This window comes from Rhinoraja longicauda, chromosome 1 (genome assembly GCF_053455715.1).
Source record: "Rhinoraja longicauda isolate Sanriku21f chromosome 1, sRhiLon1.1, whole genome shotgun sequence".
NCBI classification, from domain to species: Eukaryota; Metazoa; Chordata; class Chondrichthyes; order Rajiformes; family Arhynchobatidae; genus Rhinoraja; species Rhinoraja longicauda.
Genome location: NC_135953.1, coordinates 39,515,853 through 39,534,228, shown reverse-complemented (window position 1 = coordinate 39,534,228; position 18,376 = coordinate 39,515,853). Strand labels below are relative to the sequence as shown.

The window sequence follows — 18,376 nt, the reverse complement described above, 5'->3', positions numbered from 1 at the left end:
TATAAAATACCTTCTTCAGAATCTATTTAATTTCACAATTCTAATTTATATACTTCAAGTCTCAATCATTTGGCATCCATGTAAAAGATGCAAGTATCTGGCAGTTTGTATTGAAGCAATTGGGCATGGCAGCCCAAGAGTTTTTCAAAACTCTTTAGATTCTGGAGTAGTTCCTGAGGATTGGAGGGTAGCTAATGTAACCCCACTTTTTAAAAAGGGAGGGAGAGAGAAAACGGGGAATTATAGACCAGTTAGCCTAACATCGGTAGTGGGGAAAATGCTAGAGTCAGTAATTAAAGATGTGATAGCATCACATTTGGAAAGTGGTGAAATCATCGGACAAAATCAGCATGGATTTATGAAAGGCAAATCATGCCTGACGAATCTTATAGAATTTTTCGAGGATGTAACTAGTAGAGTGGATAAGGGAGAACCAGTCGATGTGTTATATCTGGACTTTCAGAAGGCCTTCGACAAGGTCCCACATAGGAGATTGGGGTACAAACTTAAAGCACACGGTATTGGGGGTTCAGTGTTGAGGTGGATAGAGAATTGGTTGGCGGACAGGAAGCAAAGAGTAGGAATAAACGGGTCCTTTTCGGAATGGCAGGCAGTGACTAGTGGGGTACCGCAAGGCTCAGTGCTGGGACCCCAGTTATTTACAATATATATTAATGATTTGGACGAGGGAATTGAATGCAATATTTCTAAGTTTGCGGATGACATGAGTATAGGAGCAGGGAGATTCTGCTGCAGTTGTACAGGGCCTTGGTGAGACCGCATCTGGAGTATTGTGTACAATTTTGGTCTCCTAATCTGAGGAAAGACATTCTAACCTTAGAGGGAGTACAGAGAAGGTTCACCAGATTGATCCCTGGGATGGCAGGACTTTCATATGAAGAAAGACTGGATAGACTAGGCTTATACTCGCTGGAATTTAGAAGACTGAGGGGGGGATCTTATAGAAACATATAAAATTCTTAAGGGGTTGGAGAGGCTAGATGCGGGAAGATTGTTCCCAATGTTGGGGAAGTCCAGAACCAGGGGTCACAGCTGAAGGATAAGGGGGAAGTCTTTTAGGACCGAGATGAGAAAACATTTCTTCACACAGAGAGTGGTGAGTCTGTGGAATTCTCTGCCACAGAAGGTAGTTGAGGCCAGTTCATTGGCTATATTTAAGAGGGAGTTAGATGTGGCCCTTGTGGCTAAAGGGATCAGGGGGTATGGAGAGAAGGCAGGTACAGGTTACTGAGCTGGATGATCAGCCATGATCATATTGAATGGCGGTGCAGTCTCGAAGGGCCGAATGGCCTACTCCTGCACCAAATTTCTATGTTTCTATGTTAGCTAGTAAAACTGACACACACAAAGTTAAATTTTAACATTATCAGTAGGGCAATAACAAAGCAAAAATATGTTTTGCATGCTGCAGGGCCTTGTTTTTGTTACAATACTGTGGAATTAGCAGGACTTGTGATGCAAGCCATAATCTGTTTACACCTTGTATTGAAAATGCATGTTTTTCATTTTGTTACATTGTTCCAGTTTGTTATTGGTTATGTTCCTTAAAGAGATAATTTTTTTAGTAGATGTTTTATACTCCTTTATCTTTTTAATTAGTAAAGATCTATATCTTTCAGGTTTCAGAAATCTCAGATGATGTTGTGGATGAACCACAAGAAAGTTGCAGTACATCTGCAGAACCAATAGTGAATAAGAGACAATCGGAAGAACCACTGTACAATATGGAAAGGGAGATTGTCCTGTTGGACACAGAGGATTTCCCAAAGATAAGCAGTGTGTAAACAGAGATTGTATTAAATTTTGCCAGCTTTATAATTCCTTTGATACACAATATTCCTGTAACCCAGTGTAGAAGTTTAGCAACCAAAAATCTTTTACAAAGCTTTTCTAAAATCTTATTTATCAAATGCATAATAAAGAAATAATTCATCATTTTAATGTTCCTCAAAATCATTGGCCAATAATTTATTTGAAGTCCAAAGCCCCTCCTGTTTACTACCCACTTACCTGCTGGGTCCAGCGTTCCCTGGGTAGATTCTCAACAAAACTACTTGCAGAACCCCTCACCATAGTCGCATGACTCGTATGATTTGCCAATCAAAATGCAGGAAGAATGTCCAACAACTGGCTAAGTTGGCTATGGATGATGTCAAAAGCTAATAAAACTGTTAAATATTGGAGATTGAAAAGGTACACCACTAAAATAAACATTTTAAATGAGCTTAATTAATTCAGCTGAATTATCCCATGCATATCTTGAAATAAGTGCTCCAAATGCTGAAGCTAAGACAGATGCTGTGAGCAAATTTGTGCTTTCATACTGGGAGGAAGATCAGAACTCCAGGTACATTTGTGTGTATGGGGAGTTGCCTAATACTGGATCTGCGATGCCAAAATGTGCATTACCGTATATCCAAAGGTTATCATACAAAGTTTGTGGCAAGTTTTCATGATACTGCTGCAATCATTTAACATTTTGGGATAAGTGCAGAAAATGGGGATAACTTTTTATTTTTGATAAAACCCAAAAATGCTAGAGATAGAATCTGTGGAGAGAGGAATATTTCACATTTTGCATCAAATGATAATGAACTTAATGTTATTTTTTTCTCTCCTTCCACTGGCTGGCATGCTGTGTATTTCCAGCATTTCTATATTTAAAATTTTATTTCTGGCATCTGCAGTATTTTGCTTTTCAACATTCAATTAAAATTGATGTTGCAAACAACATCTTTGTACTTCAGATGTTAATTGTCCTTCTCCATGTTCCAGAGGTTTTGGAATGTTTCCTTGCTCGAAAGGCAGCTTGTCATCATGAAAATGAAACTGTGTATGAATACTCAGGCACAAGTACCCAGCCCGATGGTACAGGCAGTGTGGAAGTTCCGGAAACTGAAGTTACTGCGAAGGAGAAACGAACGGATTCAGAAGACCAGTTTTCCTCTATCTCTGCGTGCCACTATGTAATTGTTCGGTGTGCATTCCTTATGCTTGGAGTAAGGCCCATGTGGTTAGAAAATGTATGTCAAGAGGAGACGACATCTGTTAAAATTAGGTCAGTCATCTAAATTCCTCTTTCTCATGCTCCTACTACCCTTTTTCCTCTTGCTTTTTTCTGCTATTGCTGCCTCTTTTCTCATTTCATTAATTTTTCTCTTTAATGTGAGAAACCAAGACCAACATCATGGGGTAAACAGTGGGGGTGAAAATCACCTGGATCAGGATGCTCTGACTGTATCTAGTCAAGCTTATCTTTTGTTTTTATGTTTGTACGTAAAAATTAAAATGAGAGGTTAAAATAAAATCTCTTCTGACTTGCTCTCTACTTTTGATAGTCGGAAGATGTAAATTTATTGGTACTTTTTCATAGGAACGAAACCTCTACCCAAGAGGATCAGTCATTTCGGACAAGACTCAGACCAAATCAAAGTGATTCCGATGCAAGGAAACAAGTGAATAAAGAAGTATGTGTTGTAATTTGGATGCAATAATTACCATAATGCTGTTCTTTGAAGCAATCTACAATTATCTGGTTTCCACCATTTTTATCTTTCTGCTAAATTTATGCATCCCCATAAAGTTAAACCTTTCATGTGGATGTTTGTCCAATGCATTTTAGATGTCCAATCCATTACATTTTCATGAGTTGCCAAGAAGTTTGTTAATTCTATTCTGAATACATGTTTAATAGTGTTTACTCAGTTTTCATTGCATAACTATTACGAGTGCTTTGCTGGTGCTCTTGAAGTGAGATTTCACAAGAGGGGTTATGAAGAGAAGGCAGGAGAATCGGGTTAGGAGGGAGAGATAGATCAGCCATGATTGAATGGCGGAATAGACTTGATGGGCCGAATTACCTAATTCTGCTCCGATTACTTATGGCTTTATGAGAGTAATGAAGTTGCAAAATGATCATTTTGTCATTTTCTTTGGAGGAGGAGTATACCACTAGATTATTTTAAATTAATGACCAGACTTCCAATGTACTTTCCCCAGTCAAAATGTAATACATTTCTTATTTGTACCCAAAGAAGACTTTTGAATTATTATTGTTAGCTATAATTCTACTCTCATATTCTCTTTATTGTACTCTTATTTCAATTTTCACTTTCCTCTCCAATTTTTTCATACTTGATTCTAATCTGTATTATCTAGCAGTATAAGAAAATAACTGCAGATGCTGGTACAAATCGATTTATTCACAAAATGCTGGAGTAACTCAGCAGGTCAGGCAGCATCTCGGGAGAGAAGGAATGGGTGACGTTTCGGGTCGAGACCCTTCTTCAGACTGATGTCGGGGGTGGGACAAAGGAAGGATATAGGTGGAGACAGGAAGATAGAGAGAGATCTGGGAAGGAGGAGGGGAAGGGAGGGACAGAGGAGCTATCTGAAGTTGGAGAAGTCGACGTTCATACCACCGGGCCGCAAACTGCCCAGGCGAAATATGAGGTGCTGCTCCTCCAATTTCCGGGGGGCCACTCTCCATCTGTTGGGAAATTGGAAATAGGAAATCTGTTGGGAAAGAGTTAGTTAGAGTTCTAGGGGTTAGTGGAATCAAGGGATATGGGGAGAAGGCAGGCACGTGGTATTGATTGGGGACGATCAGCCATGATCACAATGAATGCCGGTGCTGGCTCGAAGGGCCGAATGGCCTCCTCCTGCACCTATTTTCTATGTTTCTATTAACTGACAATTATTCATTTATACTTTTGCCTGCTAATGTTTGTTTAGAGATCCATTTTTAGCCCAACTTCAATTAGGTATTACACTCTGATGTTTGTTCCCAGCCAAATTAAACTGGCAGCAACAACATTAGTGATCCCTGTTAAAAGTGTGCCATCTACAGAATTTACTTGATTAGTCATAGTCACAGAGGCATACAGCATGGAAACAGGTCCTTCAGCCCAACCTGCCTGTTTGTCCCATATCCATTAAACCTTTTCTATCCATGTACTTGTCCCAATGACATTTAAACACTGTGGTAGTACCCGCCTCATCTATCTCCTCTGTCAGCTTGTTCCATATACCCACTATCCTCTGTGTGAACAAGTTGCTTCCGAGGTTTGTTTTAAATCTTTCCCCTCTCGTAAAGGTATGTCCCCTGGTTCTTGATTCCCATTCTCTGGGTAAAAGACTGTGTTTACCCTATCTATACCCAAATCTATGGACGTGAATCAGGAATATAATAGTTGCCAATCATAAGGCCATTGTTAATGGTTAAAATTATTAGAGATCTATTTTGCGCCAGTGATACAAATCAGCGATTGAACATTTCTTTGAATTTTCCCTCATTTATTAGAAACACAGTAGCAATAACAGTAACAGTCTGAAGAAGGGTCTCGACCCGAAACGTCACCCATTCCTTCTCTCCCGAGATGCTGCCTGACCTGCTGAGTTACTCCAGCATTTTGTGGTTAAAGCAATGCACTAGTAAAATGGAAGTACAGTCTTAGAATATTTTTTTGTTCTTCTCTAACTATGATGATCACTAAAGTTAGATATAAAATATGTAAAGGTTTTGCACGGAATGTCTTCTATCTGATATCTTTTCGATTTCTTATACCTACTCCTGGAGTGCAAACAGGGATGTGTTTTCATAGAAAAGTTGTAATGTTTGACTCTCCGCTTCCACTTTTGTTGTGATTGCAAAAGTTATTGATGCCTGAATGTACCATGCTTCACTTGATTCAACATACTAAAATTGGTTCAATGACTTTTATTGCAGATTACTGAAAGCCAATCAAGACTACAAACAAGATCATCTGAGCACACATTAGGTATGTTTTTCAAACAACTTGCCAACTCTGTTAACCATATGATCCCTGCATAATTTAGTTATTCTCAGAAAAGTAAGCGCAATTATTTGCTTAAAACTGAATGTAACTATTCAATGTGGAACTTCTTTCAGACAATTTAAGTATTGGAACATTTGAACATAAAATTAAGCAAGTTATCCTAAACTAAATTTGCAATATAATGTGCAATTTTGAACTTGCATACTTCCTGATATTAATCGTGTGAATAAAACATCAAACATTAATGCCCAGGAAGGCTCCTTGAATTAAAGTTATATTGCAAAAAGACAGTTAAAATCATTGAAGCATAATGAATGCAGGCTTTTAAAATACAAGACCAAGTGGACCCGTTAGGCCTAAACCTCTCCTTTCTCCCCCCCCTCCCCTCTCCCCCCCCCACCCCCAGCCCGTTGGGCCCAAACCTCTCCTGCATTGGTGCAGCACCCTCTCCTTCCCCTCCCCCTCCCCCTTCCCCCTCCCCCCCCCTCCCCTTCCCTCTCCCCCCACTCCATCCCCCTCAAACCCCCTTCCCTCCCAAGGAGATAGATTTAAACTTTAAGATGTGAATAATTTAAAAAATATAACACCAATTTCAATGAAACCTCTTTCATTAGCACCAAAGGGATGACGGTGAGTAAGGTGGGCCTAAAATTGTCGCACATTCGTGTACCATTTTGGCTGTTGTTCAGGAACAAACAAATAAACAAATGAGAGTTTTGGTATATAGATAACCTTGAAATAATATGGTTCATAATGTTAAAATTTGAGAAAATAAGCATGAACTTGAAACGCAAACATTTATTTTAAGTGAACTCTCAAATACTTGCACATCTTCCATATTGCATTAACTTGGTTGTATTTGTTGGGATCCAATTATCTTCACACCAAATGATATTGCAGAAGTTCAAGATTGTATCCTGGGTTCATCATGTCTCCCAACTACCTCCACAATATTGTTTTCACTGTAATCTCTGATGATGATTGCAGGATACAACTCCATTTAAAATTCTGAAACAAGGAACTGCAGATGCTAGTTTACACAAAAGGATGTTTCAAAATGAGGACAGACACAAAATGCTCGGATAACCCAGCGGGTCCGGCAGCATCTCTGGAGAAAAGGAATAGGTAACGTTTCAGGTCAAGACTCTTCTTTAGACCTTCTTTTTTGGAATAGGAGCCTTCTTCAGACTAACAATCGAAGAAGGGTCCTGTCCCGAAATGTCACCTATCCATGTTCTCCAGATATGCTGCCCGATCCTCTCAGTTACTCCAGCACTTTGTGTCCTTTGTTGTATCAATATAATGAAAATTATTTTAGAAGGCTTCTTCTACAAGGTTCATAAAATAAAAACACACCTCTGTTATGCATGGGTTAAATTAGAATAAATTTAAATACGATCTATTGGAATAACCTGTTTACATTTCATTTTCTTTTACTTTGTACCTAGGAACACCGCTGTGTTCACGGGGCATTATGAAAGATGCTTGGCGCCTGCTACAACAGTGCATTAGCACACCAGAAAATGTCCAGCCATCGACTTTGGTGCCTTTGATGAATGATATCTTTCAATTCCTGTGTGGAAATCTTACTCGATCCTCAAATCTGGTAGAACGAGAAACTGGCAAGGAGGCTGACCCGAAGGTGGTTATCATAGCAATGGGTCATCAGCAAAAAAGAGCAGAGGTAAGAATGCTGATTTGTTTGGTAAAATAAGTGCATAGTATAATAATGCAGTTATCAGGGATTAAGACCTACAGATACAACAAATGCATGTGACTAAATAGATGTTATGCCATTGGTCCATTTCCTTCCACAGATGTTATCTGATCTGCTGAGTTCCTCCAACAGTTTGTTTTTTTTTGTCCTCAAAATTCCAACAGTTGTTAGGTTAATTCTGTAATTATAATCATTCTAGTAACCTATTATTAACTTCAATTCACTATATCGTTACAGTTACTAATCAGTAATATTTCACTAAATTGTAACAGAAAGAACTTCGGTGTTTCATAACTCTGCTAGTTCTGAAGCTAGCACTAGTTCTAGAAAAAAATCCAATTTTTAATATTAATCTGTCTTCCTATTAGAGGAACTTCTGTGAACATTGCTATTTCAGATAGGACATCTCTGCCTAGAAATTCAATTGCATGACGTGTTTTTTTGTGAGAATCGGAATGAAAATCACTTTTTATCTTGTATAATTCAATAACAACTGTTTCTAGGTTTGTTTCACATTATTATGGAAATCCCAACTCTTGATATTGCAGATGCTAGAATCTTGAGAAAAAAAATTGTTGGAGGAACTCAGCAGATCAAACAGCATCTGTGGAGGGAAATAGACAGATGGCATTTTGGGTCAACACCCTTATTGGTCTGAAGAAGGGTTGCGATCCAAAACATTGTCTGTAAATTTCCTTCCACAGATGCTGCCTGACCCGTTGAGTTCCTCCAGCAATTTGTTTCTTTGGTTGGAAATTCAACCAGTTACTTCTAAGTACAATCACCCTCTTGATGCTGAAATAATAATTGTACCAGAACTAACAGAATAATTTCACTCTTCAATCAATTATCCTTTTGGAATATTGCATGCATACTTGTATCATGTTGCGCCAAAAAAAACCGATCGTTGTTCTGAGGACAACTAAATCCTTCGAACACAACCCTGAACAGGGACATCAATCAGTTACGTCATCTGCTTAATTTTCAACCTCCATCCCTTTCAATCTCCTATCATATCTAGCCTCGGTGCACATTTAAAAAAATCTTATTTATCATTGGAATATTAGTGCTGAGGTGACCCGTTGTCTTATCAAATACATTTCATTGTACCATTGACCCCGTGCCAACCTACATATGACAAATAAAATTTATTATAAAAAATGTATTATATTATTGTTTCATAAGGCTCCCAAATTTATGCCTGGTAGATATAATTGTTCTCCTTTTGTTCGAACTCAAAAATTTGAGCGGTAATATGGTTTTCTTTTGGTATAAAACATCATCTTGGGCAAGGTCAGGGATGCCTTGCATTCACTCCAGTTCTCTAAGTTCTAAGATGCCAATAAAGCTAATGTAGGGTCTGCTGACCCTACCAGGAGCCATTAAGGATACTGCATCGTTTTAAGGTAGTTTAGAGGATATCCGGTGTATTGTTAGAACCTTGATGTTGGGGTGTTTATCAAGAATAGGATGCAATACGAGTTTGCTGCTCCTGCTAATGGGTTTTGAGGATCTTGCAGAGACTGTATTGGCTCTGCCCCCTCTATATCACCCCCGTCCTTTACAAGCTCCACTGGCTCCCCATCCCCCAGAGAATTCAGTACAAAATCCTCCTCATGACCTACAAAGCCCTCCATAACCTGGCCCCATCCTACCTGACTGACCTCCTCCACAGACACACTCCCACCTGCACCCTCCGCTCTGCTGCTGCCAACCTCCTGTCCCCCCCCATCCGGACCAAACTCAGATCCTGGGGGGACAGGGCTTTCTCCATCGCTGCTCCCACCCTCTGGAACTCACTACCCCAAACCGTTAGAGACTCCTCCTCACTCACCACATTCAAAACATCACTGAAGTCTCACCTGTTCAGCACTGCCTTCAACCACTGACCGTCACCTCACCTTCTGTCTCCTTTTTCTGTTCGTTTACTTATTTATCTATTTATTTTCTTCTCTATGTTCTAGTAATCCCTGTAAAGCGTTATATAAATGTAATGCATTATTATTATTATTATTATTAGTGTCTTATGGTATATTCTGGAGAACAGAAATCTCTTCTGTCTTATTTACCTTAAACTTCGTGCCAGTTTTGAGATCTTGATCTTCAAGTACCATTTTTAATCAAAGGGCCAAATTCTATGCTGGTAAATTGGAGCCAGTGAAGAGGTTCATTATTGAATTCATATGTGCTCTTAACTAACATCCTAATGTTATTGAGTAATTTATCTCCCTGTTTAATTTCAATGTCAAATCCTGCCTTTGTTGTTTACAGCTTCGTCTTGAAGCCCTTTGTCAGATTTCATCTTTTCTTTCTGAAATGGAGGGTAAAAGTGACTTTTCTATGGACACCTCAGAAGTACCATTAAAATCACCCGGTCTTCTATCAACAGTGCAGCTACAATTTCTTACTGGTTGCTTTGATTTGGGAACTGCAAACATCAAGCGGAATTGTGGAAAACTCCAACACTATCAGGTTAAGAAAAATCCTATTGCTACACAAGAGAAAAGTGACAAATGCATGGTTTATATATAACTATTTTACCCTCGTATGTGTGGAATTAAGTTATAGCTATCATACCCCACAAATGGCACCAAGCAAGTTCCTTACTTGAAATATATAATTGATTCGGTATGGACTTGTTTGGTTGTTACCTAATGAGGCAACAATCGTTACTTTCTTTGTGCCTTCTTTCTTCTGCCTTTAGGATGTAACACATGCTGCCTGTGGAAGTACACAGAAAGAACTTCAGACTGCAGCACATAAGCTCTATCAGCATCTGGTTTCTGCCCTGGAAAAAGGACTTGCAACTGGAAACGAGCTCTCAGGTCAATAAATTTGGAGATAATTAATGATTTCATTTTCTTTAAATAACTTTACCTCTAGTCATGATTCGCAAAAATATCTTGTACCAAATTTGCTTCAAACGCTACCCTGCCCTCCCTCCCCCTTCCCAGACCATCTCTTTAAAAAAATACCAGCAGTGGGGGAAAAAAACAACAAAAGGTGTATTTAGTGCACTTGGAAATGCTGCTACATTTTTATAATCCACATGCTTTAACTGATATTTGGAAGATTAGTACTTATAACCACAAGTAAGTGATACAGTCCCAACATGGTTTCCATCCAAGGCTGTTTTATTCTCCCTACTATTGATCTTCTCCAACATGGCCCCACTACCAGTTTGCCATTCCCCTCCTCCCATCCCCCAAGCCAGCAGTTCCACCACAGGTTTCAATACCACCACAGTATTACTCCAAAACCCCTTGCTGTCCCTTCAGTGTTTCCTCTTTTGCATCTCCTTTCCTGGAATTCCTACCACTATTGACCCTCCCTCACAACAATTATCCTCCTGACAATTGCCTTCCTCTCACATGCCTCAGCAATAGTTATCAAACTAATCTATTCAGCCCTTAAATGCTAAGTGTGTTACTCACCACCTATTAATCCATACACCAATGATTTCAAATTAACTATTGACTGTCCTTAAAATATGTTTTATTAAAGTCAATAAAAGGTCAGTCTGAAGAAGGGTCTCGACCCAAAACATCACCCATTCCTTCTCTCCAGAGATGCTGCCTGTCCCGCTGAGTTACTCCAGCATTTTGTGTCCTACTCATTAAAACATGTTGTTAGTTAAAGCTTTTACTTAAACAAGCTTCTTAAATCACACTTGCATATTATATTTTAAATTTATTAGAAGTTAATAAATTTATTTAGGACAGATGAAAAATTATCTCCAGTCTTGATGCTATTTAATGATTTCAAATGTTTTTTCCTTTGTTTCTCTGAATTATTAATCAATTTGTTTGTTGTTGCAGGAGCCCAGCAACATCTATTATTGGCTACCATATTTGCCTTAAACATACGATACCAGCCTACTGATATAACAGTAGTGATCCACAGTGGTCTTCTCGATGCCCTCTCCAAGCTGACAAACTCCTGCCTCCTAGTGAACCAGCGGTGGTTGATGGCCTCAGTGTCTGCCCATTCCCAGCTAAACGTGGCATTAAAACTGGCTGGTGCTAGGCTTCTGCAGATTTTGGCAATCACTGCAAGGTAAGTAACCCCTACGTTCCACTGAAACTTGAGGGTTGATGAAAAGATCACTGAATTTGCAGATAATCCATTAACTGCAATATTGCACCTTAGCCATTGCTGCTACGTGCGTTAGCATTTAGATACATAGACAAGAGTAGGCCATTCGGTCCTTCGAGCCAGCACTGCCATTCAATGTGATCATGGCTGATCATTCATAATCAGTACCCCGTTCTTGCCTTCTCCCCATGCCCCTTGATTCTGCTAGCCCTGAGAGCCTATCTAACTCTCTTTTGATTGCATCCAGTGAATCGACCTCCACTGCCTTCTGTGGCAGAGAATTCAACAAATTCACAAATCTGTGTGAAAAAGTTTTTCCTCGTCTCAGTTATTAGTGGCCTACCCCTTATTCTTAAAATGTGGCCCCTGGGTTCTGGACTCTCCCAACATCGGGAACATGTTTTCTGCTGGGAATTAACCTCGTGAACCTACGATGCACTCCTTCAATAGCAAGAATGTCCTTCCTCAAATTAGGAGACCAAAACTGCACACAATACTCCAGGTGTTTCACCTAGGGCCCTGTACAACTGCAGAAGGACCTATTTGCTCCTATACTCAACTCCTCTCTTTATGAAGGCCAACATGCCATTAGCTCTTTTCATTGCCTGTTGTACCTGTATGCTTACTTTCAGTGACTGATGTATTAGGACACCCAGGTCTCGTTGTACTTCCCTTTTTCCTAACCTGGCACCATTCAGATAATAATCTGCCTTCCCGTTCTTGCCTCCAAAGTGGATAACCTCACTTTTATCCACATAATTTTGATTATGGTGCACAATCTACTTTCAATTTTCCTGGCCTGTTGAGGTTTAATTACAATAGTAAAGTGAACACTTTTATTTCTTGTATTCGTTTCTTTATGAGCCAGGCCTGGTGCCACAGACCTGATTGCTGCTGCTGTTCACCTCTGAATGCTCGCCACCGTCATCCTGACCCTTCCCAACAGTATCAAAAAGTGCATTCTTGTTTTTGAGGGAAAGGATCACAGGAGATTATGCACTCTCTGACTATTCCCTTTCCTTGTGGTCACCCATCTACTGTCTGCCTGTACATTGGGTGTGATCACCTCACTGTACGCCTGTCTGTGATGCTTTAAAGCTCTTAATCTCCCATATGATCCTGATGTCATCCAGCCACAGTTCAAATCTAGTTGCAGCTGGATACATTTCCCACGGATATGGTCCTCTGGAAGTCTCCCTAACTTCCCACTTTCTGCAGGAAGAGCATACCAGGGCTCCAAATTGCCATCTCTACCGCACTAAGACCAAGAAGGAGTTACACCAAAAAAAAACAGACCTTACCCTCTGCTAGGCTTCCTCACTAAAAGGCCTCACGAGCAAAAGTCTCAGCAATTGTCCTTAACAAAGCACATTGCCTCAAAACACATCCAACATAGCTGCTCTCAATAGGCTGCCCTGCTGGTGCCTATGTTCCTTTTATACAACACTAGGGGCAGTCACTTTGGGCTGCCAAAGGCTGCTTTATAAATCTATTTACTGTGCTGCTCCTGTCAGCTTCAGGTGAGTTACTATTGGTGATGAGTAGAGCTTAGTCAGTCTTGGTTCGAGAATACAGATGCTGTATGAACTGGAAATGTTGCACAATTAAATTTAGTCTGTAACACATGTTCTAAACATAAAGCTCACATTTAAATTTATTTTCTGTATTGCTGACAGTTCCTATGCAGACACTTTGTGCCCAGAAGTAGTTCAAGCACCAATGGACGTATTGTGCTGCCAGCTGCAAAATTTTTTGCATGCGATGTGCGGAAATGCAGAATGTGAAATAACTGGAGAGGAATGTAAAGAACCACATGGCTGCGGATCCGGCACCAGGTCGGAAAGTAAAGGTGGGAATGGAAACATAAGTGAAAACACTGTTAAAACCACTTTACCAATGTCACTAGATCTTAATATTGTAAGGCCTATTGAGATGTGTTTGGTTTTGGTTTATAGTAAAGCATCGTTAAGACAAAGTAACTAATTAACGGAGTATTTCAATTTAACTTTTTAGAAAATATCTTGGAAAAATACTACATTTAGACCATTTTATAAGATCCATTCCGGTCACCACCTAATGGAACACACCTTGGACTGTTCTATTGAAGGATCTTTTGCACAATGTCTGCTTGAGCCTACTGGCGGCATTGTGTCAGATCCCTGAGGTTTATTTACTAACCTCAACAGCCTTCTGGCTAGTAACAAGCATTAGTAATACATTTTGTTATTTGAGGGGAGTTGTATCTCAAATGTATGTATTGCTTGATACTGCTAAGAGATAATGTCTGCAGCATTAATAGGTCAATGGCATGAAAACGTTTAGCTAAATTTTATTAATTGTCGAATGAAGGAGATGTTATTCTGATTCAGATTAACATGTATGTGGAATGTTTGGTATATTTCATACCACTTTACAGTCGTTATTTTTTTAATTGTGTGTCAGTGCACTAACTTTCTCCCTATCAATAGGCTCCTAGTATGTAATGCTTGACTGAAAAACACAGCTTAGACAGGATTTAAGACTATAAAACAATTAGGTTTTGCTTATTATTGAGAGGTAAATTTGCTCTTTGTTGAGAGATCCATTGAAGGGAACAATTCATTCCAGACTCAGCAGGAGGAAGGCGGATTGAAAATAGCATCAAATTCAACTCTTTCAGCTGAAAGACTGATGCTACGGAGTGGATGGAAGAAAGCAATTCGCTGATGTATAATAAAACGAGGAGCCCTGAGATGCAAGAGATGGATTGTGATTGTTCTATTCTGAAATAGCTGAGAGCTCCTGTTAATTATTTTTAAATAAAGTTAACTTATAAGAAATAAAATTTTAATGATTTCCTCAAATTTCTTTGAACATAAGTAATGATGTGATTGAAACTTTGTGAAAATAGTGTTATTTCCTCCTGGGCAATAGTGCTGTAGTTTATGGGGCTGCTTCTAAAATATTGTAAACAAAGTTAACGATATTGCAACATTTCTTTCTAATTTGCAGACGGTTGTACATTTTGAATTTGAATGCAGAGTTTTTATTTGGTGTTTTTAACCACAATCATACTTTAGCAGTGGTAATCTGTTTATTGTTAAACAGTTATATCTTTAATCAAGGAATTATAATGTGATTAGTAGAGTTGAAATAAAGTAGTATTAGAATTGAATGCTTATCCCTGCATGCCCAATCATCATTTGGCTTTTTCTTAATGTGCTGTAGAAACTCTGCATTGTTTATGCAAGAAACTCTGCAAGACTGAATATGATGCTTCTAGAATTGTAGCTGGTAAAGTTTTCCATGAGTCTCACTAAGTGAGCAAAATCCAAGACCACCACTGTTGCCGGCAGCTCTACCAAAATATAGGTTTGGCCAAGTATTGTTATGAAATACAAGTTATTCTTTCTGATTCCGTGGGTTTGATGTAAAGACAGTTATGTGTACGATGTTTTTAAGAACAATTGTACACCAGATATGGGCAACAAATGAATTGAAAACTATAACGTTTAAAATTTAAGAAGCAGTTAACATGATTTGCATGAGCATTTTCAAAGGATGAACACAACGTGTCTGTTGTTGTTTGTTTCATTGCTGGTTAGCCATCAAAGAGTGGTTAATGCCCCTACCTAAATGCCCCTACCTAAATTTTAGAGTGATATAAGTGAACTGTGAGGAGGATGCTATGAGGATGCAGGGTGACGGACAGGTTGTGTGAGTGGGCAGATGCATGGCAGATGCAGTTTAATGTGGATCATTGTGAGGTTATTCACTTTGGTGGTAAGAACAGGAAGGCAGATTATTATCTGAATGGTATCAAGTTAGGAAATGGGGAAGTACAAAGAGATCTGGGTGGCCTTGTTCATCAGTCACTTAAAGTTAGCATGCAGGTACGGCAGGCAATGAAGAAAGCTAATGGCATGTTGGCCTTTATGACAAGAGGAGTTAAGTTTAGGAACAAAGAGGTCCTTCTGCAGTTGTACAGAGCCCTAGTGAGACAGCACCTGGGGTACTGTGTGCAGTTTTGGTCTCCAAATTTGAGGAAGGATATTCTTGCTATTAGTAGTTGCAGGGCATGCAGTGTTGGTTCACTAGGTTAATTCCCGGAATGGCGGGACTGCCGTATGTTGAAAGACTGGAGCGACTAGGCTTGTATACGCTGGAATTTAGGACGAGAGGGGATCTTATTGAAACATATAAGATTATTAAGGAATTGGACACGTTAGGAAACATGTTCCCAATGTTGGGGGAATCCAGAACCAGGGGCCACACTTTAAGAATAAGGGGTAGGCCATTAGAACGGAGATCTAATGGAGAGGAAAACCCTTTTCAGTCAGAGAGTTGTAAATCTGTGGAATTCTCTGCCTCAAAAGGCAGTGGAGGCCAATTCTCTGGATGCGTTCAAGAGAGAGCTAGATAGAGCTGTTATAGATAGTGGAGTCAAGGGATATGGGGAGACGTTTGGAGCAGGGTACTGATTGTGAATGATCAGCCATGATCACACTGAATGGCGGTGATGGCTGGAAGGGCTGAATGGCCTACTCCTGCACCTTTTGTCTATTGTCAATCTATCTATCTATATATTACTAAAACCCTCTGTCCGCGTGTATGTGTGTTTGTGCAAAGCATAACTTTTATGGCTCGCACAGCCAAAATGGTACACCATAGCGCCACCATTTTTGCACCACCTTACCATTATCCTGGGCATAATATGTAACAACTCTCATTCAAATTGAACCTACATTTTTAAAGCTAGAGAGATTTTAAAGTTTAAAAATTCACTTTCTAACCCATTTCCTGAAACTCCTCGGCGTATGACGTCACAATGCTCCACGTTCCACTTCATTTGCTCCTCACTCGCCAAAACAAGATGGCCGCCGGCAGTGCCGCCGCCCACCCGCCCGCACTCAGTCCTTCCCTCTCCCCTCGCTCGGCCTCTCGCCCGGCCTCAGTCCTTCCCTCTCCCCTCGCCCGGCCTCAGTCGTTCTCTCGCCCCTCTCACCTCGCTTCTCGCTCGGCCCCGGCCTCGGCCCCTCGCCTCTCGCCCAGCCTCGGTCGTTCCCTCGCCTGTCTCCCCTCTCCCCTCGCCCTGCCCTGGCGGAGACTTTGCAGAAGAATTTGGAGAGGTTGGGAGAGTGGGCAGATAAGTGGCAGATGGAATATAGTGTCGCAAAGTGTGGAGTCATGCATTTTGGTAGTAGGAATAATGGCAGACTGTTTTCTAAATGGGGACAGAATCCAGAAATCTGAGATGCAAAAGAACTTGGGAGTGCTCGTACAGGATTCGTATAAGTTGAATTGGTAGTAAAGAAGGCAAACGCAATGTTAGCATTTATTTCAAGAGGGCTAGAATACAAAAACAGGGATGTAATGCTGAGGCTCTCTAAGGCACTGGTCATGCTGCATTTGGAGTATGGTGAGCAATTTTGGGCACCATATCTGAAGAAAGATGTGCTGGTTTTAAAGAGGATCCAGAGGAGATTTACAAGAATGATCCCAGGAACGAGTGGGTTAACAGATGATGAGTGTTTGACGGCACTGGGCCTGTACTCGCTGGAGTTTAAAAAGATAAGGGGGGACCTCATTGGAACTCGAATAGTGAAAGGCTTGGATGGACTGGATGTTGAAAGGATGTTTCCACTAGTGGGACAGTCTAGGACTAGAGGTCATAGCCTCAGAATTAAAGGACGTTCCTTTAAGAAGATGAGGGGGAATTTCATTAGTCAGAGGGTGTGAAACTGCAATTTTTTGCCACAAAAGGCTGTGGAGGCCGTCAATGCATATTTTAAAGGCAGAGATGGATAGATTCTTGATTAGTAAGAGTGGTATTGGGAGAATGCATGAGAATGGGGTTAGGAGGGAGAAATAGGTCAGCCATGTTTGCATGGCGGAGTAGACGATGGACCGAATGGCCTAATTCTGCTCCTATCATTTATGAACGTGACTTCTGTAGTGAGATTTGAAATGGTTCATTCTCATACTCATCATGATTCTGTCATGACAAATCATCTGAGACCCATTCCCTGCTTATGAAGCCTTGCTCAGGTTGAACAGCTTGTCTTCTTTAACATTATCACCAATCACACTCACCAGCTGCATTCTATCCAACCTGTTAATGTGCATCCTATATTTTCATTGCTGATGGAAATTATATATTCTGATTTTGCTTTTGTTTTGTTTTGTTGCAATTTATTGATTTCTTTTCAACCTAGAACTTGAAGCAGTCGGATGAATCTTGATTAAGTCAACATCAGCAACTGCCTGAAACAGTTTCTGGCTTGCATAATATCTTTTGCTGCTATTTCAAACGTTCACGTTACTCTTAAAGTGAAGACTTTCTTCAAATTAGGACCAAAGCTCCAACTAACTTGATACTTGTCTGAAAGAAACTAACTCACGAGTATTCCTTTAGACAAAGTAAGTTCTTCTTTGCCCTGATTGGGAAAGTTCTGCTCCATTCCTAGGCTTGGTGGTAAACTGGCAGCATCTTGAGGTTTACCTCCACTACAACCCCACAGCCTTAAAGAAAGATGTTCAGGACCAATAGTGTTATCTAAAACATTGAAGTTTAAGTACCAGTCTTTTCCTGAGGCAAGAGAAAAATATTGCTAATGTTAGAAATTAGAAATGAAAGAATGCTGGAAATATTCAGCAGGTCAGGCAGCATTTGTTGAAAGAGAAGTACGTACATTTAATTTTTCTGGTAAATAAACATCATCAGAAAATTTAAAACAAACATTCATCAACCCGAGATCTCAATTTT

The 18,376-nt window shown here is 40.0% G+C and overlaps 1 protein-coding gene across 3 annotated transcripts in view; it reads left to right on the top strand.

Moving 5' to 3' along the window:
• The window catches only part of LOC144591940 (putative E3 ubiquitin-protein ligase HERC1), a 209,667-nt gene that overhangs the window by 75,127 nt on the left and 116,164 nt on the right, over window positions 1-18,376 (top strand). For all 3 annotated transcript variants that reach the window (XM_078395990.1, XM_078395980.1, XM_078395998.1), the window contains exons 22-30: window positions 1,641-1,797; window positions 2,797-3,079; window positions 3,395-3,488; window positions 5,750-5,801; window positions 7,268-7,503; window positions 9,808-10,008; window positions 10,241-10,361; window positions 11,355-11,592; window positions 13,308-13,480. In XM_078395990.1, coding sequence (XP_078252116.1) covers window positions 1,641-1,797; window positions 2,797-3,079; window positions 3,395-3,488; window positions 5,750-5,801; window positions 7,268-7,503; window positions 9,808-10,008; window positions 10,241-10,361; window positions 11,355-11,592; window positions 13,308-13,480 — 1,555 coding nt within the window. The remainder of the gene's footprint in view (window positions 1-1,640; window positions 1,798-2,796; window positions 3,080-3,394; window positions 3,489-5,749; window positions 5,802-7,267; window positions 7,504-9,807; window positions 10,009-10,240; window positions 10,362-11,354; window positions 11,593-13,307; window positions 13,481-18,376) is intronic.